Source organism: Scyliorhinus canicula, unplaced genomic scaffold (assembly GCF_902713615.1).
Source record: "Scyliorhinus canicula unplaced genomic scaffold, sScyCan1.1, whole genome shotgun sequence".
Taxonomy (NCBI): domain Eukaryota; kingdom Metazoa; phylum Chordata; class Chondrichthyes; order Carcharhiniformes; family Scyliorhinidae; genus Scyliorhinus; species Scyliorhinus canicula.
Window position 1 is genome coordinate 20,001 of NW_024055988.1, and position 17,421 is coordinate 37,421.

The 17,421-nt window shown below is 50.2% G+C and overlaps 1 protein-coding gene and 1 pseudogene across 1 annotated transcript; one reads left to right on the plus strand and one right to left on the minus strand.

The window, feature by feature from the left end:
* The window catches only part of LOC119961409, a 44,522-nt pseudogene that overhangs the window by 16,629 nt on the left and 10,472 nt on the right, over nucleotides 1–17,421 (minus strand).
* On the plus strand, nucleotides 10,437–11,005 carry LOC119961410 (cytochrome c). Its single transcript, XM_038788797.1, has one exon. The coding sequence runs from the start codon at nucleotides 10,476–10,478 to the stop codon at nucleotides 10,791–10,793; it is 318 nt and encodes a 105-aa protein (XP_038644725.1). The 5' UTR covers nucleotides 10,437–10,475; the 3' UTR covers nucleotides 10,794–11,005.

Below are 17,421 nucleotides of genomic sequence, written 5' to 3' on the forward strand. Positions count from 1 at the left end.
CAGAGCGAGAGAGCGACAGCGAGAGAGCGAGACAGAGCGAGAGAGCGACAGAGCGAGAGCGAGACAGAGCGAGACAGAGCGAGAGAGCGAGACAGAGCGAGAGAGCGAGACAGAGCGAGACAGAGCGAGAGAGCGACAGAGCGAGAGAGCGAGACAGAGCGAGAGAGCGCGACAGAGCGAGAGAGCGAGACAGAGCGAGAGAGCGCGACAGAGCGAGAGAGCGAGACAGAGCGAGAGAGCGAGACAGAGCGAGAGAGCGAGACAGAGCGAGAGAGCGAGACAGAGCGAGAGAGCGAGACAGAGCGAGAGAGCGAGACAGAGCGAGAGAGCGAGACAGAGCGAGAGAGCGAGACAGAGCGAGAGCGAGACAGAGCGAGACAGAGCGAGAGAGCGAGACAGAGCGAGAGAGCGAGACAGAGCGAGAGAGCGAGACAGAGCGAGAGAGCGAGACAGAGGAGAGAGCGAGACAGAGCGAGAGAGCGAGACAGAGCGAGAGAGCAAGAGAGCGAGACAGAGCGAGAGAGCGAGACAGAGCGAGAGCGAGACAGAGCAGAAAGAGCGAGACAGAGCGAGAGAGCGAGACAGAGCGAGAGAGCGAGACAGAGCGAGAGACGGAGACAGAGCGAGAGACGGAGACAGAGCGAGAGAGCGAGACAGAGCGAGAGACGGAGACAGAGCGAGAGACGGAGACAGAGCGAGAGAGCGAGACAGAGCGAGAGAGCGAGACAGAGCGAGAGAGCGAGACAGAGCGAGAGAGCGAGACAGCGAGAGAGCGAGAGAGCGAGAGAGAGACAGAGCGAGAGAGAGAGACAGCGAGAGAGAGACAGAGCGAGAGAGAGAGACAGAGCGAGAGAGAGACAGAGCGAGAGAGAGAGAGACAGAGCGAGAGCGCGAGACAGAGCGAGACAGAGCGAGAGAGCGAGACAGAGCGAGAGAGCGAGACAGAGCGAGAGAGCGAGAGAGCGAGAGAGCGAGAGAGCGAGAGAGCGAGACAGAGCGAGAGAGCGAGAGAGAGACAGAGCGAGAGCGAGACAGAGCGAGAGCGAGAGAGCGAGACAGAGCGAGAGCGAGACAGAGCGAGAGCGAGACAGAGCGAGAGCGAGACAGAGCGAGAGCGAGACAGAGCGAGAGCGAGACAGAGCGAGAGCGAGACAGAGCGAGAGCGAGACAGAGCGAGAGACACAGACAGAGCGAGAGAGCGAGACAGAGCGAGAGAGCGAGACAGAGCGAGAGAGCGAGACAGAGCGAGAGAGCGAGACAGAGCGAGAGAGCGAGACAGAGCGAGAGAGCGAGACAGAGCAGAGAGCGAGACAGAGCGAGAGAGCGAGACAGAGCGAGAGAGAGACAGCGAGAGAGCGAGACAGAGCGAGAGAGCGAGACAGAGCGAGAGAGCGAGACAGAGCGAGAGAGCGAGACAGAGCGAGAGAGCGAGACAGAGCGAGAGAGAGAGACAGAGCGAGAGAGAGAGACAGAGCGAGAGAGAGACAGAGAGAGAGAGAGACAGAGCGAGAGAGAGACAGAGCAGAGAGAGAGACAGAGCGAGAGAGAGACAGAGCGAGAGAGAGAGAGATACAGAGCGAGAGCGAGACAGAGCGAGACAGAGCGAGAGCGAGACAGAGCGAGAGAGCGAGACAGAGCGAGAGAGCGAGAGAGCGGAGAGCGAGAGCGAGAGAGCGAGACAGAGCGAGAGAAGGAGCGAGACAGAGCGAGAGCGAGACAGAGCGAGAGCGAGACAGAGCGAGAGCGAGACAGAGCGAGAGCGAGACAGAGCGAGAGCGAGACAGAGCGAGAGCGAGACAGAGCGAGAGCGAGACAGAGCGAGAGCGAGACAGAGCGAGAGCGAGACAGAGCGAGAGCGAGACAGAGCGAGAGAGCGAGACAGAGCGAGAGAGCGAGACAGAGCTAGAGAGCGAGACAGAGCGAGAGACGAGCGAGAGGCGAGACAGAGCGAGAGAGCGAGACAGAGCGAGAGCGCGAGACAGAGCGAGAGAGCGCGAGACAGAGCGAGAGAGCGCGAGACAGAGCGAGAGAGAGCGAGACAGAGCGAGAGAGCGCGAGACAGAGCGAGAGAGCGAGACAGAGCGAGAGAGCGAGACAGAGCGAGAGATAGAGCGACAGAGCGAGAGAGCGAGACAGAGCGAGAGAGCGAGACAGAGCGAGAGAGCGAGACAGAGCGAGACAGAGCGAGAGAGCGAGACAGAGCGAGAGAGCGAGACAGAGCGAGAGAGCGAGACAGAGCGAGAGAGCGAGACAGAGCGAGAGAGCAAGAGAGCGAGAGAGCGAGAGAGCGAGACAGAGCGAGAGAGCGAGACAGAGCGAGAGAGCGAGACAGAGCAGAAAGAGCGAGACAGAGCGAGAGAGCGAGACAGAGCGAGAGCGAGACAGAGCGAGAGAGCGAGAGAGCGAGAGAGCGAGACAGAGCGAGAGCGACAGAGCGAGAGAGCGAGACAGAGCGAGAGAGCGAGACAGAGCGAGAGAGCGAGACAGAGCAGAGAGCGAGAGAGCGAGACAGAGCGAGAGAGCGAGACAAGCGAGAGCGAGACAGAGCGAGACAGGCGAGACAGAGCGAGAGAGCGAGACAGAGCGAGAGAGCGAGACAGAGCGATAGAGCGAGACAGAGAGAGACAGAGCGAGAGAGCGAGACAGAGCGAGAGAGCGAGACAGAGCGAGAGAGCGAGACAGAGCGAGAGAGCGAGACAGAGCGAGAGAGCGAGACAGAGCGAGAGAGCGAGACAGAGCGAGAGAGCGAGACAGAGCGAGACAGAGCGAGAGAGCGAGAGAGCGAGAGAGCGAGACAGAGCGAGACAGAGCGAGAGAGCGAGAGAGCGAGAGAGCGAGAGAGCGAGAGAGCGAGACAGAGCGAGAGAGCGAGACAGACGAGAGAGCGAGACAGAGCACAAGCGAGACAGAGCGAGAGAGCGAGACAGAGCGAGAGAGCGAGACAGAGCGAGAGAGCGAGACAGAGCGAGAGAGCGAGAGAGCGAGACAGAGCGAGAGAGCGAGAGAGCGAGAGAGCGAGACAGAGCGAGAGAGCGAGACAGAGCGAGAGAGCGAGACAGAGCGAGAGAGCGAGAGAGCGAGAGAGCGAGAGAGCGAGACAGAGCGAGAGAGCGAGACAGAGCGAGAGAGCGAGACAGAGCGAGAGAGCGTACAGAGCGAGAGAGCGAGAGAGCGAGACAGAGCGAGAGAGCGAGACAGAGCGAGAGAGCGAGACAGAGCAGAGAGCGCGACAGAGCGAGAGAGCGAGACAGAGCGAGAGAGCGAGACAGAGCGAGACAGAGCGAGAGAGCGAGAGAGCGAGACAGAGCGAGAGAGCGAGACAGAGCGAGAGAGCGAGAGCGAGAGAGCGAGAGAGCGAGAGAGCGAGAGAGCGAGACAGAGCGAGAGAGCGACAGAGCGAGAGAGCGAGACAGAGCGAGAGCGAGACAGAGCGAGAGAGGAGACAGAGCGAGAGAGCGACAGAGCGAGAGGCCAGAGCGAGAGAGCGAGACAGAGCGAGAGAGCGAGACAGAGCGAGAGAGCGAGACAGAGCGAGAGAGCGAGACAGAGCGAGAGAGAAGCAGAGCGAGAGAGAGAGACAGAGCGAGAGAGAGAGACAGAGCAGAGAGAGAGAGACAGAGCGAGAGAGACGAGACAGAGCGAGAGAGCGAGACAGAGCGAGAGAGCGAGACAGAGCGAGAGAGCGAGACAGGCGAGAGAGGGAGACAGCGCGAGAGAGCGAGACAGAGCGAGAGAGCGAGAGAGCGAGACAGAGCGAGAGAGAGAGACAGAGCAAGAGAGAGACAGAGCGAGAGAGAGACAGAGCGAGAGAGAGAGAGACAGAGCGAGAGAGAAGAGACAGAGCGAGAGAGAGAGACAAGCGAGAGAGAGAGAGAGCGAGAGAGAGAGAGACAGAGCGAGAGAGAGACAGAGCGAGAGAGAGAGACAGAGCGAGAGAGAGAGACAGAGCGAGAGAGAGAGAGAGACAGAGCGAGAGAGAGAGAGAGACAGAGCGAGAGAGAGAGAGAGACAGAGCGAGAGAGAGAGAGAGACAGAGCGAGAGAGAGAGAGACAGAGCGAGAGAGAGAGAGACAGAGCGAGAGAGAGAGAGACAGAGCGAGAGAGAGAGAGACAGAGCGAGAGAGAGAGAGACAGAGCGAGAGAGAGAGAGACAGAGCGAGAGAGAGAGAGACAGAGCGAGAGAGAGAGAGACAGAGCGAGAGAGAGAGAGACAGAGCGAGAGAGAGAGAGACAGAGCGAGAGAGAGAGAGACAGAGCGAGAGAGAGAGAGACAGAGCGAGAGAGAGAGAGACAGAGCGAGAGAGAGAGAGACAGAGCGAGAGAGAGAGAGACAGAGCGAGAGAGAGAGAGAGACAGAGCGAGAGAGAGAGAGACAGAGCGAGAGAGAGAGAGACAGAGCGAGAGAGAGAGAGACAGAGCGAGAGAGAGAGAGACAGAGCGAGAGAGAGAGAGACAGAGCGAGAGAGAGAGAGACAGAGCGAGAGAGAAAGAGACAGAGCGAGAGAGAGAGAGACAGAGCGAGAGAGAGAGAGACAGAGCGAGAGAGAGAGAGACAGAGCGAGAGAGAGAGACAGAGCGAGAGAGAGACAGAGAGCGAGAGAGAGAAGACAGAGCGAGAGAGAGAGACAGAGCGAGAGAGACAGCGGAGAGAGAGAGACAGAGCGAGAGAGAGACAGAGCGAGAGAGAGAGAGAGAGCGAGAGAGAGAGAGAGAGCGGAGAGAGAGAGGAGAGAGCGAGAGAGAGAGAGAGCGAGAGAGAGAGAGAGAGAGCGAGAGAGAGAGAGACAGAGCGAGAGAGAGAGAGACAGAGCGAGAGAGAGAGTGACAGAGCGAGAGAGAGAGAGACAGAGCGAGAGAGAGAGAACAGAGCGAGAGAGAGAGACAGAGCAGAGAGAGAGACAGAGCGAGAGAGAGAGACAGAGCGAGAGAGAGAGACAGAGCGAGAGAGAGAGAGACAGAGCGAGAGAGAGAAGAGCGCGAGAGAGGAGAGACAGAGCAGAGAGAGAGAGACAGAGCGAGAGAGAGAGAGAGACAGAGCGAGAGAGAGAGACAGAGCGAGAGAGAGAGAGACAGAGCGAGAAGAGGAACAGAGCGAGAGAGAGAGAGACAGAGCGAGAGAGAGAGACAGCGAGAGAGAGAGAGAGACAGAGCGAGAGAGAGAGAGAGACGAGCGAGAGCGAGAGAAGACAGAGCGAGAGAGAGACAGAGCGAGAGAGAGAGAGAGACAGAGCGAGAGAGAGAGAGAGAGACAGAGCGAGAGAGAGAGAGACAGAGCGAGAGAGAGAGAAGACAGAGCGAGAGAGAGAGAGAGACAAGCGAGAGAGAGAGAGAGACGGAGCGAGAGAGAGAGATACAGAGCGAGAGAGAGAGAGGACAGAGCGAGAGAGAGAGACAGAGCGAGAGAGAGAGACAGAGCGAGAGAGAGAGAGACAGAGCGAGAGAGAGACAGAGCGAGAGAGAGACAGAGCGAGAGAGGGAGAGACAGAGCGAGAGAGAGACAGAGCGAGAGAGAGAGACAGAGCGAGAGAGAGAGACAGAGCGAGAGAGAGAGACAGAGCGAGAGAGAGAGACAGAGCGAGAGAGAGAAGACAGAGCGAGAGAGAGAGACAGAGCGAGAGAGAGAGACAGAGCGAGAGAGAGAGACAGAGCGAGAGAGAGAGACAGAGCGAGAGAGAGAGACAGAGCGAGAGAGAGAGACAGAGCGAGAGAGAGAGACAGAGCGAGAGAGAGAGACAGAGCGAGAGAGAGAGACAGAGCGAGAGAGAGAGACAGAGCGAGAGAGAGAGACAGAGCGAGAGAGAGAGACAGAGCGAGAGAGAGAGACAGAGCGAGAGAGAGAGACAGAGCGAGAGAGAGAGACAGAGCGAGAGAGAGAGACAGAGCGAGAGAGAGAGACAGAGCGAGAGAGAGATACAGAGCGAGAGAGAGAGACAGAGCGAGAGAGAGAGACAGAGCGAGAGAGAGAGACAGAGCGAGAGAGAGAGACAGAGCGAGAGAGAGAGACAGAGCGAGAGAGACAGAGCGAGAGAGAGAGACAGAGCGAGAGAGAGAGACAGAGCGAGAGAGAGAGACAGAGCGAGAGAGAGAGACAGAGCGAGAGAGAGAGACAGAGCGAGAGAGAGAGACAGAGCGAGAGAGAGAGAGACAGAGCGAGAGAGAGAGAGACAGAGCGACGCAGAGAGAGAGAGACAGAGCGACGCAGAGCGAGAGAGAGCAGAGCGAGAGAGCGAGAGAGGACAGAGCGAGAGAGCGAGAGAGCAGAGCGAGCTGAGAGAGAGCAGAGCGAGAGAGAGAGAGAGAGCTGAGAGTGAGAAAGAAAGGAGAGAAGAGAGACTTCTCTCATACTTGGAAAGATTTCTTCACACTTGAAAAGCCTGTGCTTCCAAGGGTGAGAATACTCCGCAATAATAATCTCGGACCATGCACAACACTACGTCGATGCGAGGTTGAAGACGCGCTGCGCCTAGTGGCCCCCATAGAGTCTGGGCGCAGCCTTCCTCACCAAGAAGACCTTCTGTGAAAGAATGACACAACCATCAACAGGTATGCAACCTGCAATCGGAATTGGGAGGTCATCCCCTCCACATTCTTGGAGGCACTGAAGACAGTGGTCAAGGGAGAAATAATAGCATTTAGGGTGCTCAGGCACTGACAGACAGTGGCTAATTGACTCAATATTGGAAGTGGATTAGCGGTACTCCTCGGGCCCGAAGGTGGAGCTGCTGAAAAATTAAGATGGAATTTGACTGGCTCTCCACGGGGAAAGCAGTGAACCAGCTCCGCCAGGCATGGGGACCTTTAATAAGCACAGGGACAAAGCTGGCGCACCAGCTGAGGAAACAGGCAGTCACACGAGAGATAGCACAGATCAGGGATGGGAACGGTACTGTGGTCACGGCCCCAGAGGGAATCAACAGACAGAGGAAATCAATGGAACCTTTGCGACATTCTACCAGAGACTGCACACCTCCGAGCCACCAGAGGGGAACACGAAGATGAAGCAATTCCTGGACGGGCAGGGCATCCCAGCTGTAGGGGAGGAAAAGAAGCAGGACTGGAAGCACCACTCGGTCTGGAGGTGGTCATGGACTCCATCAATTCCATGCAGTCAGGGAAGGAACCGGGACCGGGTGGTTTCCCACTAGACTTTTACAAAAGGTTTGCGGCAGCACTAGCCCAACACCTGTGGGAGATGTTAGATTCGCTTCTGCCGCCTACGCTGGCACAGCCCTTGATCTCAAACAAAGACATGGCAGCATGGAGGAGAGGACACCAGAAGTGATCATCTCCCTAGACGCAGGTAAGGCCTTCAACCGAGATGAATGGAAGCACTTCATGGAGTTACTGGAATGGTTTGGGCCAGCGTTCACCTCATGGGCGAAACTGTTGTACAGTTTCCTATGGCGAGCGTACAGGCAAACGCCACCAGCTCTGACAATTTCCAGCTACACAGAGGCATGAAGCAGGATTCCCTACTGTCCCCACTGCTGTTTGCACTGGCAATTGAGCCACTGGCCACCACTCTTAGATCACCAAAGGGATGGAGAGGCCGAGGGAGATGGGAGTTTTACTCTATGCAGATAACCTGGCTCCTCTACATCTCAGACCCGCGAGGCAGCATGGAAGGAATCACGGGGCTCTTGAAAGAGTTTGGAGTCTTCTCGGGCTACAAACCTAACCAGAGCAAAGGCGAGATCTTCCCAGTGAACCTGCAAGGGGAAGAGGCAGAGCTGGAGGAGCTGTCGTTTAAACAGGCCCAAAACAAATTCCACTACCTGGGGATCCAAATCACTCAAGACTGGACAGGGATCCACAAGTGGACCCTGCAGAGATGGAACACACTCCCACTCTCCCTGGTGGGGAGGGTGCAAATGATCAAAATGAACGTACTTCACAGGTTCCTCTTCCTGTTTAGATCCATCCCGATCTCCATCTCCATCTCCAAGACCCTTTCCAATTCACTGGACAAACTGATTATGGCATTTGTGTGGGGCCGGAAGAATACAAGGATCCCAAAGAAAGAACTGCAGAGAATGAGATCCATGGCCATTGGGCGGCGACTTCAGAAAGAATAAAGGGGTGGATAAAGGAGCCAGAAGCTGAGTGGACACATATGGAGGTGGGCTACTGCACAGGGACCTCCCTCTGGGCCCTAGCCACGGCAGCACTCCCATCCCCACCTAATAAATATTCAACAAGCCCTGTGGTGGTAACAACACTCCGGTTGTGGAACCAACTGTGACAGCATATCGGACTAACTGAAATGTCTGTCAAAGCCCCCATCTGCAAATACCACAGGTTCATTACGCTGACTATGGACGCCACCTTTAAAAAGGTGGACAATACTACCACTGGACAGCTGCAGCAGAGAGGGAGAGGGGATGGATGCGCGAACCCAATATGGAATGGGCAAGGTTGGAGGCCTTTACCTCGGCAGGGCGACCATCCGCCACGGCAGCGCTCCCGTCCGCCCCGATGAAACACACACCCTGCCCAGTGGTGCTAGCCAGACTAAAGACATGGAACCAGATGAGGCAGCATTTCAGTCTAACCAAGATGTTCCCCCATCTGCGGAAACCAGAAACTGCCACCAGCCATGCTCGACACCACCTTTAAAAAATGGAGACAGGACAGAGGACGCAAACAGTTTACATAGGGGACAGACCAGCGGCCCTGAGTGAACTGACGGAAGAAGGGGATGGGAAGAATGTATGTTAAGAAATATGTATGTACACCCAGCACACTGCTCACCCTGCACACTCAAAACTACATCTCAGCTGTGACTGCACCTCAACCACACCCAGCACACTGCTCAGCCAGATGAAGAGAAGGAGGGGGGGAAAAAAACCTTAAAGGAAAAAAATCAATAATTTAATCAAGGATTAACCAAGTCCACCTCAGCATGATCCATTTCCAAGGAACACGGACCTCAAAAGAAAATTCCGAAGGAATCCAATTCTCTCCAGGATACATAATCTGCCCAGGCCATCGATGGAGATCGGCACAAATTCTTAATAACAAAAATAAAACTCAATACAACTAGCTGTAACTGGTGGGGGACTATTCTCAATCTCAGTGAGGACTTAACTACCACCCAACTCCATCAACCGATCACCCTGCCATGGCTCCATTCACCTTCATTATCAACAAGACAAGGGGAGTCTACTCTTCTGCCCCCCCCCCCCACTTCCTGCACACAAGAGTAAAACTATGCACAGATCACAATCTGCTTCGTACATTTTTTGCAAAATCAAGTTAACAGACAACTTTAGCCCTCATGCTCACACCTCGCACACCCTTGCAGGAGAAAAGACAACAAATAATCAGCAACATAATCACAAGGGAGCAATGTCCAGGATTTAAAAAAAAAAAAATACATTTAGTCCAATTTTTTTCCCAATTATGGGGCAATTTAGTGAGGCCAATCCACCTAACCTGCACATCTTTGGGTTTGTGGGGGTGAAACCCACACAGACAAGGGGAGAATGTGCAAACTCCACAAGGACAGTGACCCAGAGCCGGGATTCAAACCAGAGTCCTTAGCGCCGTAGGCAGCGGTGCTAACCACTATGCCATGTGTCGCCCTATGTCCAAGATTATTGAGGAATCACCGGATAACAATACCATCCATGTTGGCTGGTCGAAAGGCCAAAGCCATGACAAGGTCATTGAACACCTCGGATTCTGAAGAACGAAGCAGTTTAATTTCTTCCAAGAAGTCATCCCGACGCCAGAGGAACCAACAGCCGAAGCACCAGCCCAGGGGGATACCAATCTTCAAACTCAGTTGGGAATTCATCGCTCACTTCCCACAAGAAAGCAAACAAAGGGACATTCCATCACCCAAAGGCGTCAGCATATGTGACAGACCACACATCAGGATCTCAACAAACAGAAGGCAGGTCTTTACTAGTAAATGTGCTCTATCAAATGCACGGATTCCCTTCTGCACCTCCACCATTCTCCCAAGGATACCTCACAGCTCTTCAAGGTGAGCTCCAAAGACATTCAACACAGATCAGGGATCACCATCCACAATAACATTGAGGAGGTTGCCCTCTTGGCCTGCTCATCAGCAACATCACTGCAAGCCGGGCCCCATCCCAGCCAACTCCGACCACCTCACTCACACCGAGGATTCTTTACAATTTCACCCGGCTCCCCATCGCAGAACTCCAGTCAGGATCATCCAGGGACATATTACCATGCGTGTGTCCCAATAAAAGACAATTAAATGTGTGCAAGGATAAAATAATGTACCAAAAGACAAGCAGGGCCAGAGCTCGCTTAACACAGCCACTTCCCATCACATGAACCCCATGTTCTACATTTCTGAAGATGCCCGATTCAGGAATACAGTGGTCCATCTTAGTGCAAAGAAAACGATTGTCACTCCTTAGAAGGTCAGCCTCGGGTGTGGAACGACCTTGAGTGCGGCGACTGTGAGTGCGGATAGCGAGGAATTGCAGAGCAAAATGGGTGATATAGAGAAGGGCAAGAAGGTCTTCGTACAGAAGTGTGCGCAGTGTCACACTGTTGAAAGTGGAGGCAAGCACAAGACTGGGCCAAACCTCTCTGGTTTGTTTGGACGCAAGACTGGGCAGGCTGAAGGATTTTCTTACACTGAAGCAAACAAAAACAAAGGTATCACCTGGGGTGAGGACACTCTCATGGTTTACCTGGAGAATCCGAAGAAATATATCCCAAGAACAAAAATGATCTTCGCAGGTATCAAGAAGAAGAGTGAGCGTGAAGACTTGATAGCCTATCTCAAATCTGCCACAGCCAAATAACTGAGGGACAGAATCTGCTGCCTTATTTATTCATGGGTAGATTTGAATCTCAATTGTGCAACCTCAAAAGTAATTGTACTATTAATGTTGCAGTTGACTTTTTAAACTATCTGTGGTTTTTACCATGTGTCCTGTTCCCAGTATTCTCTGCCACCTGTAACACTGTACCGTTAAATTTTAAACTTTGAAATCACTCACCCTTTCAATAAGAATAAAAATCAATCAAAATTAAAGTCAGCCTCATACCTCCATATACATCATTCATGCAAATGATGTTATCACCAGCTTTCAACAGGTGTACAATTGTCATTGTTGTTGCCAAACCAGATGCAAATGCTAAACCTGCAGAAAAGGGGAGAAAATAAATGAAAGGATTACCAAATGCAATGCAATGCAATGCAAGATAGTTTAAATACTTTTGCATAGGATATACAGCACAGAAACAGACCATTTGGCCCAACCATGCTGGAATATACACTCCATTCCAACATCATAACCACCTATTCCTTGCCCCTCATACGCTTGTCTATCTTTTCCTCAAATGTATCATACTGAATTCCTCTCTGTGGTAGCAAGTGTCCACTTCTAAATTTGCTATTGGAATTCTTGGTCACTTTCTTATATTGATGGCCTCTAGATATGCTTGTCCTCACAGAAGGAAATATTCTCTCTCTATCCACTCTATCAAAACCTTTAAAGACCAGTACTTGTCTTTTCCAAGAGTGACGAGACCCAGCCTGTCAATCCTTTCCTGATACACAAACCTTTCTGACATCATCCTTCTTTGCAAATTGTTCAGTGCCCCCATATCCTTTTTTTAATATGGTGACCACAACACATTTTTCCCCAAGTGTGGTCTAACCAAGGAATATGCTTAGTGCAACTTCCCTACTTTTCAATTCTATCCCCTAGAAATAAAGCAAGTGCTCGGTTTGCTTTTTTATGCTCTTGTTAACCTATGGCACAACTTTCAGTGCTTGGTGTATTTGTACTCCAAGATCTCCCACTTAGGCTTGCACTTTCCAAACAATGGGCCTCCCTAGTCTTTCTCCCAAAATGCTCACACATCAGTCCGATTTATACATTTGCCAATTCTGCAAGTTCATTTGTGTAAATTGTTGGCAGTCATTCTCAATATTGACCATCTGTCCCACTATTCCAAATCACCCACCCAACCAATCTGGGATGGCAAAGTCCAAATCATAAATTGCGACCAGCAGTGGTGCCAGCACTGATCCTCTGGACACCCTTCCCACCTTCTGCCGCTCTGAATAACTACCCTTCACTCCCAGACTGCTTTTTGTCTTGAAGCCAGCTAGTAATCCATTCTGAAATGTGTACCCCAACTCTATATTGTAGGATTTTACTCAGTCGTCTATTATGGGCATCCAGGTCAATTATATCTGTTGCACAGTCCACTTGTGAACAAAGATTTTCTCTTTGAAATCCATGCTGATTACTTGGCATACTTTTTTGTTTTTGGATGATCTTCAATGCTCTCCTCCAGATGGAATACTATCATTTTTTCCTACCATGTTAAGTTGGCTGGTCTATAAATTCCTTCATGTTCTGTTCCCTGTCATAAACATAGGAATTATAATACCTATCCACGAGCCTAATTAATTATTAAATATGTATAGTATGCGTCTGCTATCTTGCTCCATAGATTTTTTTAAATATTGGATGCAATCTAACTGGACCAGGGCTCTTATCCTCAAGTTGATTAGTTTATGTAATATACCCCTTTTTGTATTCCAACTGCATTTTTCTCACTTGCACATCCTATCATTAGCTCATTTGGCTGGACAGATGGTTTGTCATGTGGAATGATGCCAACAGTGGGGGTTCAATTCCTATACCAGCTGAGGGTTATTCATGAAGGCCCCGCCGTCTCAACCTTGCCTCTTGGCTGATTTGTGGTGACCCTCAGGTTAAATCGCCACAGTCAGCTTTCTCTCAAAGGCAGCCTATGGTCTTCTGCGACTATGGCGACAATTACATTTATGAACTTAAATGTGTGCTGCAGGAGAGACGTCTCTTTTAAGAGAAGGCTAAAAAAGGCAGTGATGGGGTTACCATCTTTTAGCCTGTCCAAAGGTATTTCAGAATAACGTATCCACAAAACCAACACATCTCCTGCATGGCTTTGTGAACAATGAGCCACACAGACGAGGAAAATCTCAGATTGAGGCCTAGGGCCATAGCGTTTGCTCCCAACCAAGTTAACAATTGCAGTACTACAACTTGCATCATCTGTAGATAGAAAAGAGAAATGCACTAGGTTGCATCCAGTAACACTCAGACAGAAAGATAGTTTGTGGAGATGTCAGACATAACAGAATCAGTTGAGTTAGGTGGCGCAACATTCACTATTTGGGATCGCGTACAAAAAAAGTTACTTTTTTAAAAAATTACTTTATCAGAGTTACAAAGCCAGAGTGGTGGACAGGGGCAAACCCCTAATCCAGCTCCTTGCCTGCTCCAAAAAACAATTCAAATTAAATCCAATGCGTGGTCCCCTCAAGAGAGACATATCAGATCCAGGCATTACACCCGACCTCATGCTCACATTGGCTAAAAGGCAGAGAAGCGATGCAAAAAAGATACTTGACTTATCTCATAGAATTTACAGTGCAGAAGGAGGCCATTCGGCCCATCGAGTCCGCACCGGCTCTTGGAAAGAGCACCCTACCAAGGTCAACACCTCCACCGCATCCCCATAACCCAGTAACCCCATCCAACACGAAGGGCAATTTTGGACACTAAGGGCAATTTATCATGGCCAATCCACCTAACCTGCACATCTTTGGACTGTGGGAGGAAACCGGAGCACCCGGAGGAAACCCACGCACACACGGGTTATGTGTGTTATCTTATCTTATCTAATGTTCTTAGATTTAGCGGAGGAGGAAGTTGGTTTTTTTTTAAAAGAACTAAAATGCGAAATTGAGATAAGTCACTCAGAGAGCAGCCCTTAACCCACAGACACACACACTAAAAATCTAGTAGTAACCTACAGGTGAAATAATATTTTGCAGCTATGACTATTGCTTCAAATTGAATTGTGATTTTGAATGAATCTCTTGAAAACACACAGAATGTTCTTTGGAAATGTTCATGGTTGAATAATTATAGTCAAAGGGAGAGAAGCCTACAGCTCTTTAAAAAATGATTATTTTATCAACCTGAAAGTAGGTAGACACAGGCATAGGGCAATTAAGTGTTGCAATAAGAAATTTGGATATTCTGTACCATTATTCATAGAACTCAACAAATTAGTTCAGTTCACTTCTGGACATATGAAATAAAAGCACAGATTGACCATTCGACCCCTCGAGCCTGTTCTATGGCTCAATAAGATCATGCCCAAACTTTAACTTGACTCCACTTTCCTGCCTATTCTGATTCCCCAGGTATCCAAAAAGAGAACACCCATCAATCGCAGTCTTCTAGATTCTCAAAGACTGAGCATCTACAGCATTTAGATGAAGACTTGAAATGCAACAACACTAAAGGCTATGCACCCTGTGCTGGAAAATGGGATTAGATTGGGTATGTGCAAGGGCTGCATGTGGCGCAGTGGTTAGCACTGAGACTACGGCGCCGAGGACCCGGGATCGAATACCGGCCGTGGGTCACTGTCTGTGTGGAGTTTGTACATTCTCTCTGTCTCTGCGTGGGTTTAACCCCACAACCCAAAGATATGCAGGTTAGGTGGATTGGCCATGCTAAATTGCCCCTTAATTGGAAAACAAATAAAAATTGGGTACTCTAAATTTATTTTTAAAAAAGAAGATATGTGCAGATGCGATGGTCAAAGGGCCGCTTGCTGTGCTGTAAAACTACGACTGCTGGGTATAGATTTCTAAAAATTCCCAACTTTCTGAACAAAGAAATTTCCCATCAAGTCGTAAATGGCCAACCCCTTATACTGAGACAATGATACCTGGTTTTAGGCTCGTCAGTCAGGGGGAAACCAGCTCTCACCATCTATCCTTGCCAACTGGATAACCTGTAAAAAGTTCATGGTTCTTTTAAAGAGCATCGGTGGGGTGGTGCCCTTCATGCTGCTGAATAGGTGTTCATTTAGTATCATCTTTTAACCTCAGACAGAGTGTGAAACTTGAAAACAGTAGCACTAGTGGTAATGTCATGATCTGCCTGCTTCCAGTAGATATTAAGTACATATTCCCTAACCAGTTTGCCAAGAGAACACCATGTGCCCTTTATTTTGGAACTGTGCATGCTCATTAAGGATGTAAATTTTAAAACCCAAAGAGAGCTTTCACGGTTCAAAAATAATAAGTGCTTCCGGTTCGCAATTTTGCCAGAAAGGAGATAGAGCTTCCCGGTGGAGCTGGCCTCCACATTGCTGGAGGTGCTGATGACAGGGGGACTGGAGAAGGGGGTAGTGTCGGCGGTTCACGGAACTATTTTGGAAGAGGAGAGGGCACCACTGGAGGGGATCAAAGCAAAGTGGGAGGGAGAGTTGGGAGAGGGTATGGAGGAGGGGTTCTGGTGTGAGGTGCTCCGGAGAGTGAATGCCTCCACCTCATGTGTGAGGTTGGGGCTGATACAGCTGAAGGTGGTATACAGAGCACACCTCACGAGGGCGAGGATGAGCCGATTCTTTGAAGGAGTAGAAGATGCGTGTGAATGTTGCAGAGGGGGCCCCGCTAATCACGTCATATGTTTTGGTCCTGTCCAAAGCTAGAGGATACTAGAAGGAGGTTTTTTCGGGTAATTTCTAAAGTGGTGCACGTGAAACTGGACCCAGGCCCCCGGGAGGCCATATTCGGAGTATCAAATCCAGCCCGGGTTGGAAACGGGTGCATAGGCAGATGTTGTAGCCTTCGTCTCGTTGATCGCCCTAAGGCGGATCCTGATAGGTTGGAGAGCAACCTCTCTACCCTGTGCCCTGGCGGGGGGACCTATTGGAATTCTTGACTCTTGAGGAGGTTAAGTTTGAACTGAGGGGAAGGATGGAGGGGTTCTACAATTCATGGGCATTATTCATTATACACTTTCAAGAACTTGGTAACATCGAACATTAGTTGGGGCGGGTGGGTGGGAGGCTTGGGGGGGAGGGGGGCTGTGTGTTTTAATGGCGACTATGGATGATCCCCAATTCCTTTTTGTCATTTGTTAATGTGAATATGCGGGCTAATGTTTGGGGTTTCGTGGGAGGATGGGATCGTTGTTATTGATATGGGGATTGACATATTTGTTACTGATTATTGTTTATTGTTAGTGGGTATAAATTTGGGAGAAAATATGTGAAAAAGGAGAATAAAAAATATTTTAAAAAATATACAAGTGCTTCCACGTCCAATTTCTTGGAACTGTGCATGCTCATTAAGGATGCAATTTTAAAACCCAGAGGGCTTTCACTGTTCAAAAATAATAAGCGCCTCCATGTCCAATTTCACCCCCGCCTAGTATATGCAATGCTGAAAAAGCCACTCGTACAATTCATCAAAACTTGGGATACACATCTGTCTTGAGACAAAGGTGTAAATTTGGGAGAAAGTGTGAAAAAGGAGAATAAAAAATATTTTTAAAAATATACAAGTGCTTCCACATCCAATTTCTCGGAACTGTGCATGCTCATTAAGGATGCATTAAGGATCCCTCTTATCAATAAAACCTCCCCCCCCCCCCCCCCCCACAAAACAAAAATCTAAAAATACCAGGTGCTGTGACCTACTGTATTTTGCTCCATCAATTGCTGCTACAGCTTTCTCCAAACAATTCCGTGTAGGATTTCCACTGCGGCTGTATTCAAAGCCCTGTAGAAAAATCCAGAAACAGACACTTTAGCAGTACAATAGATTCACAAAAAAGCCTTTGCAGATAAAATAACATAATCCTCTGGCATGTGCAGTTAAAAAGGAACAAAAACAACACGACAAGTTTCTCAATAGCCGAGTTTCAGTTTAAATGTAGCATTCGCCACCCTTGTTAACTACTATCCCTTGACAGCTGGAGAACCATTTACCCCAGCTCCTCCGACTTGCATAAAACAATCCTGGATGAGAAAGGGTGATTTGCTACAAGCTATTATGCACATTTCCTATACTGTTTTGCCTGTGGCAATCTACTCTATGTACATAGATAAGACTGCAGGTCTATCTCTTGCAACTCGTTATATATACCTATACAAGATGTTATCAGCTAAAATGGAAACCTTCAACTGTCTAAAGATGTATCGACAAAACAGTATCAGTCAAAAGTATCATTTTAGAGATTAAGAAGTCTTAGCATATATATTTTTTTAAAATCACAATTTTCCTCGATACTACAATTCAACCATTCACTATCCGGGGCCTCACGGTAGCATGGTGGTTAGCATCAATGCTTCACAGCTCCAGGGTCCCAGGTTCGATTCCCGGCTGGGTCACTGTGTGGAGTCTGCACGTCCTCCCCGTGTGTGCGTGGGTTTCCTCCGGGTGCTCCGGTTTCCTCCCACAGCCCAAAGATGTGCAGGTTAGGTGGATTGGCCATGCTAAATTGCCCGTAGTGTAAGGTTAATGAGGGGATTGTTGGGTTACGGGTTACGTGGGTTTAAGTAGGGTGATCATTGCTCGGCACAACATCGAGGGCCGAAGTGCCTGTTCTGTGCTGTACT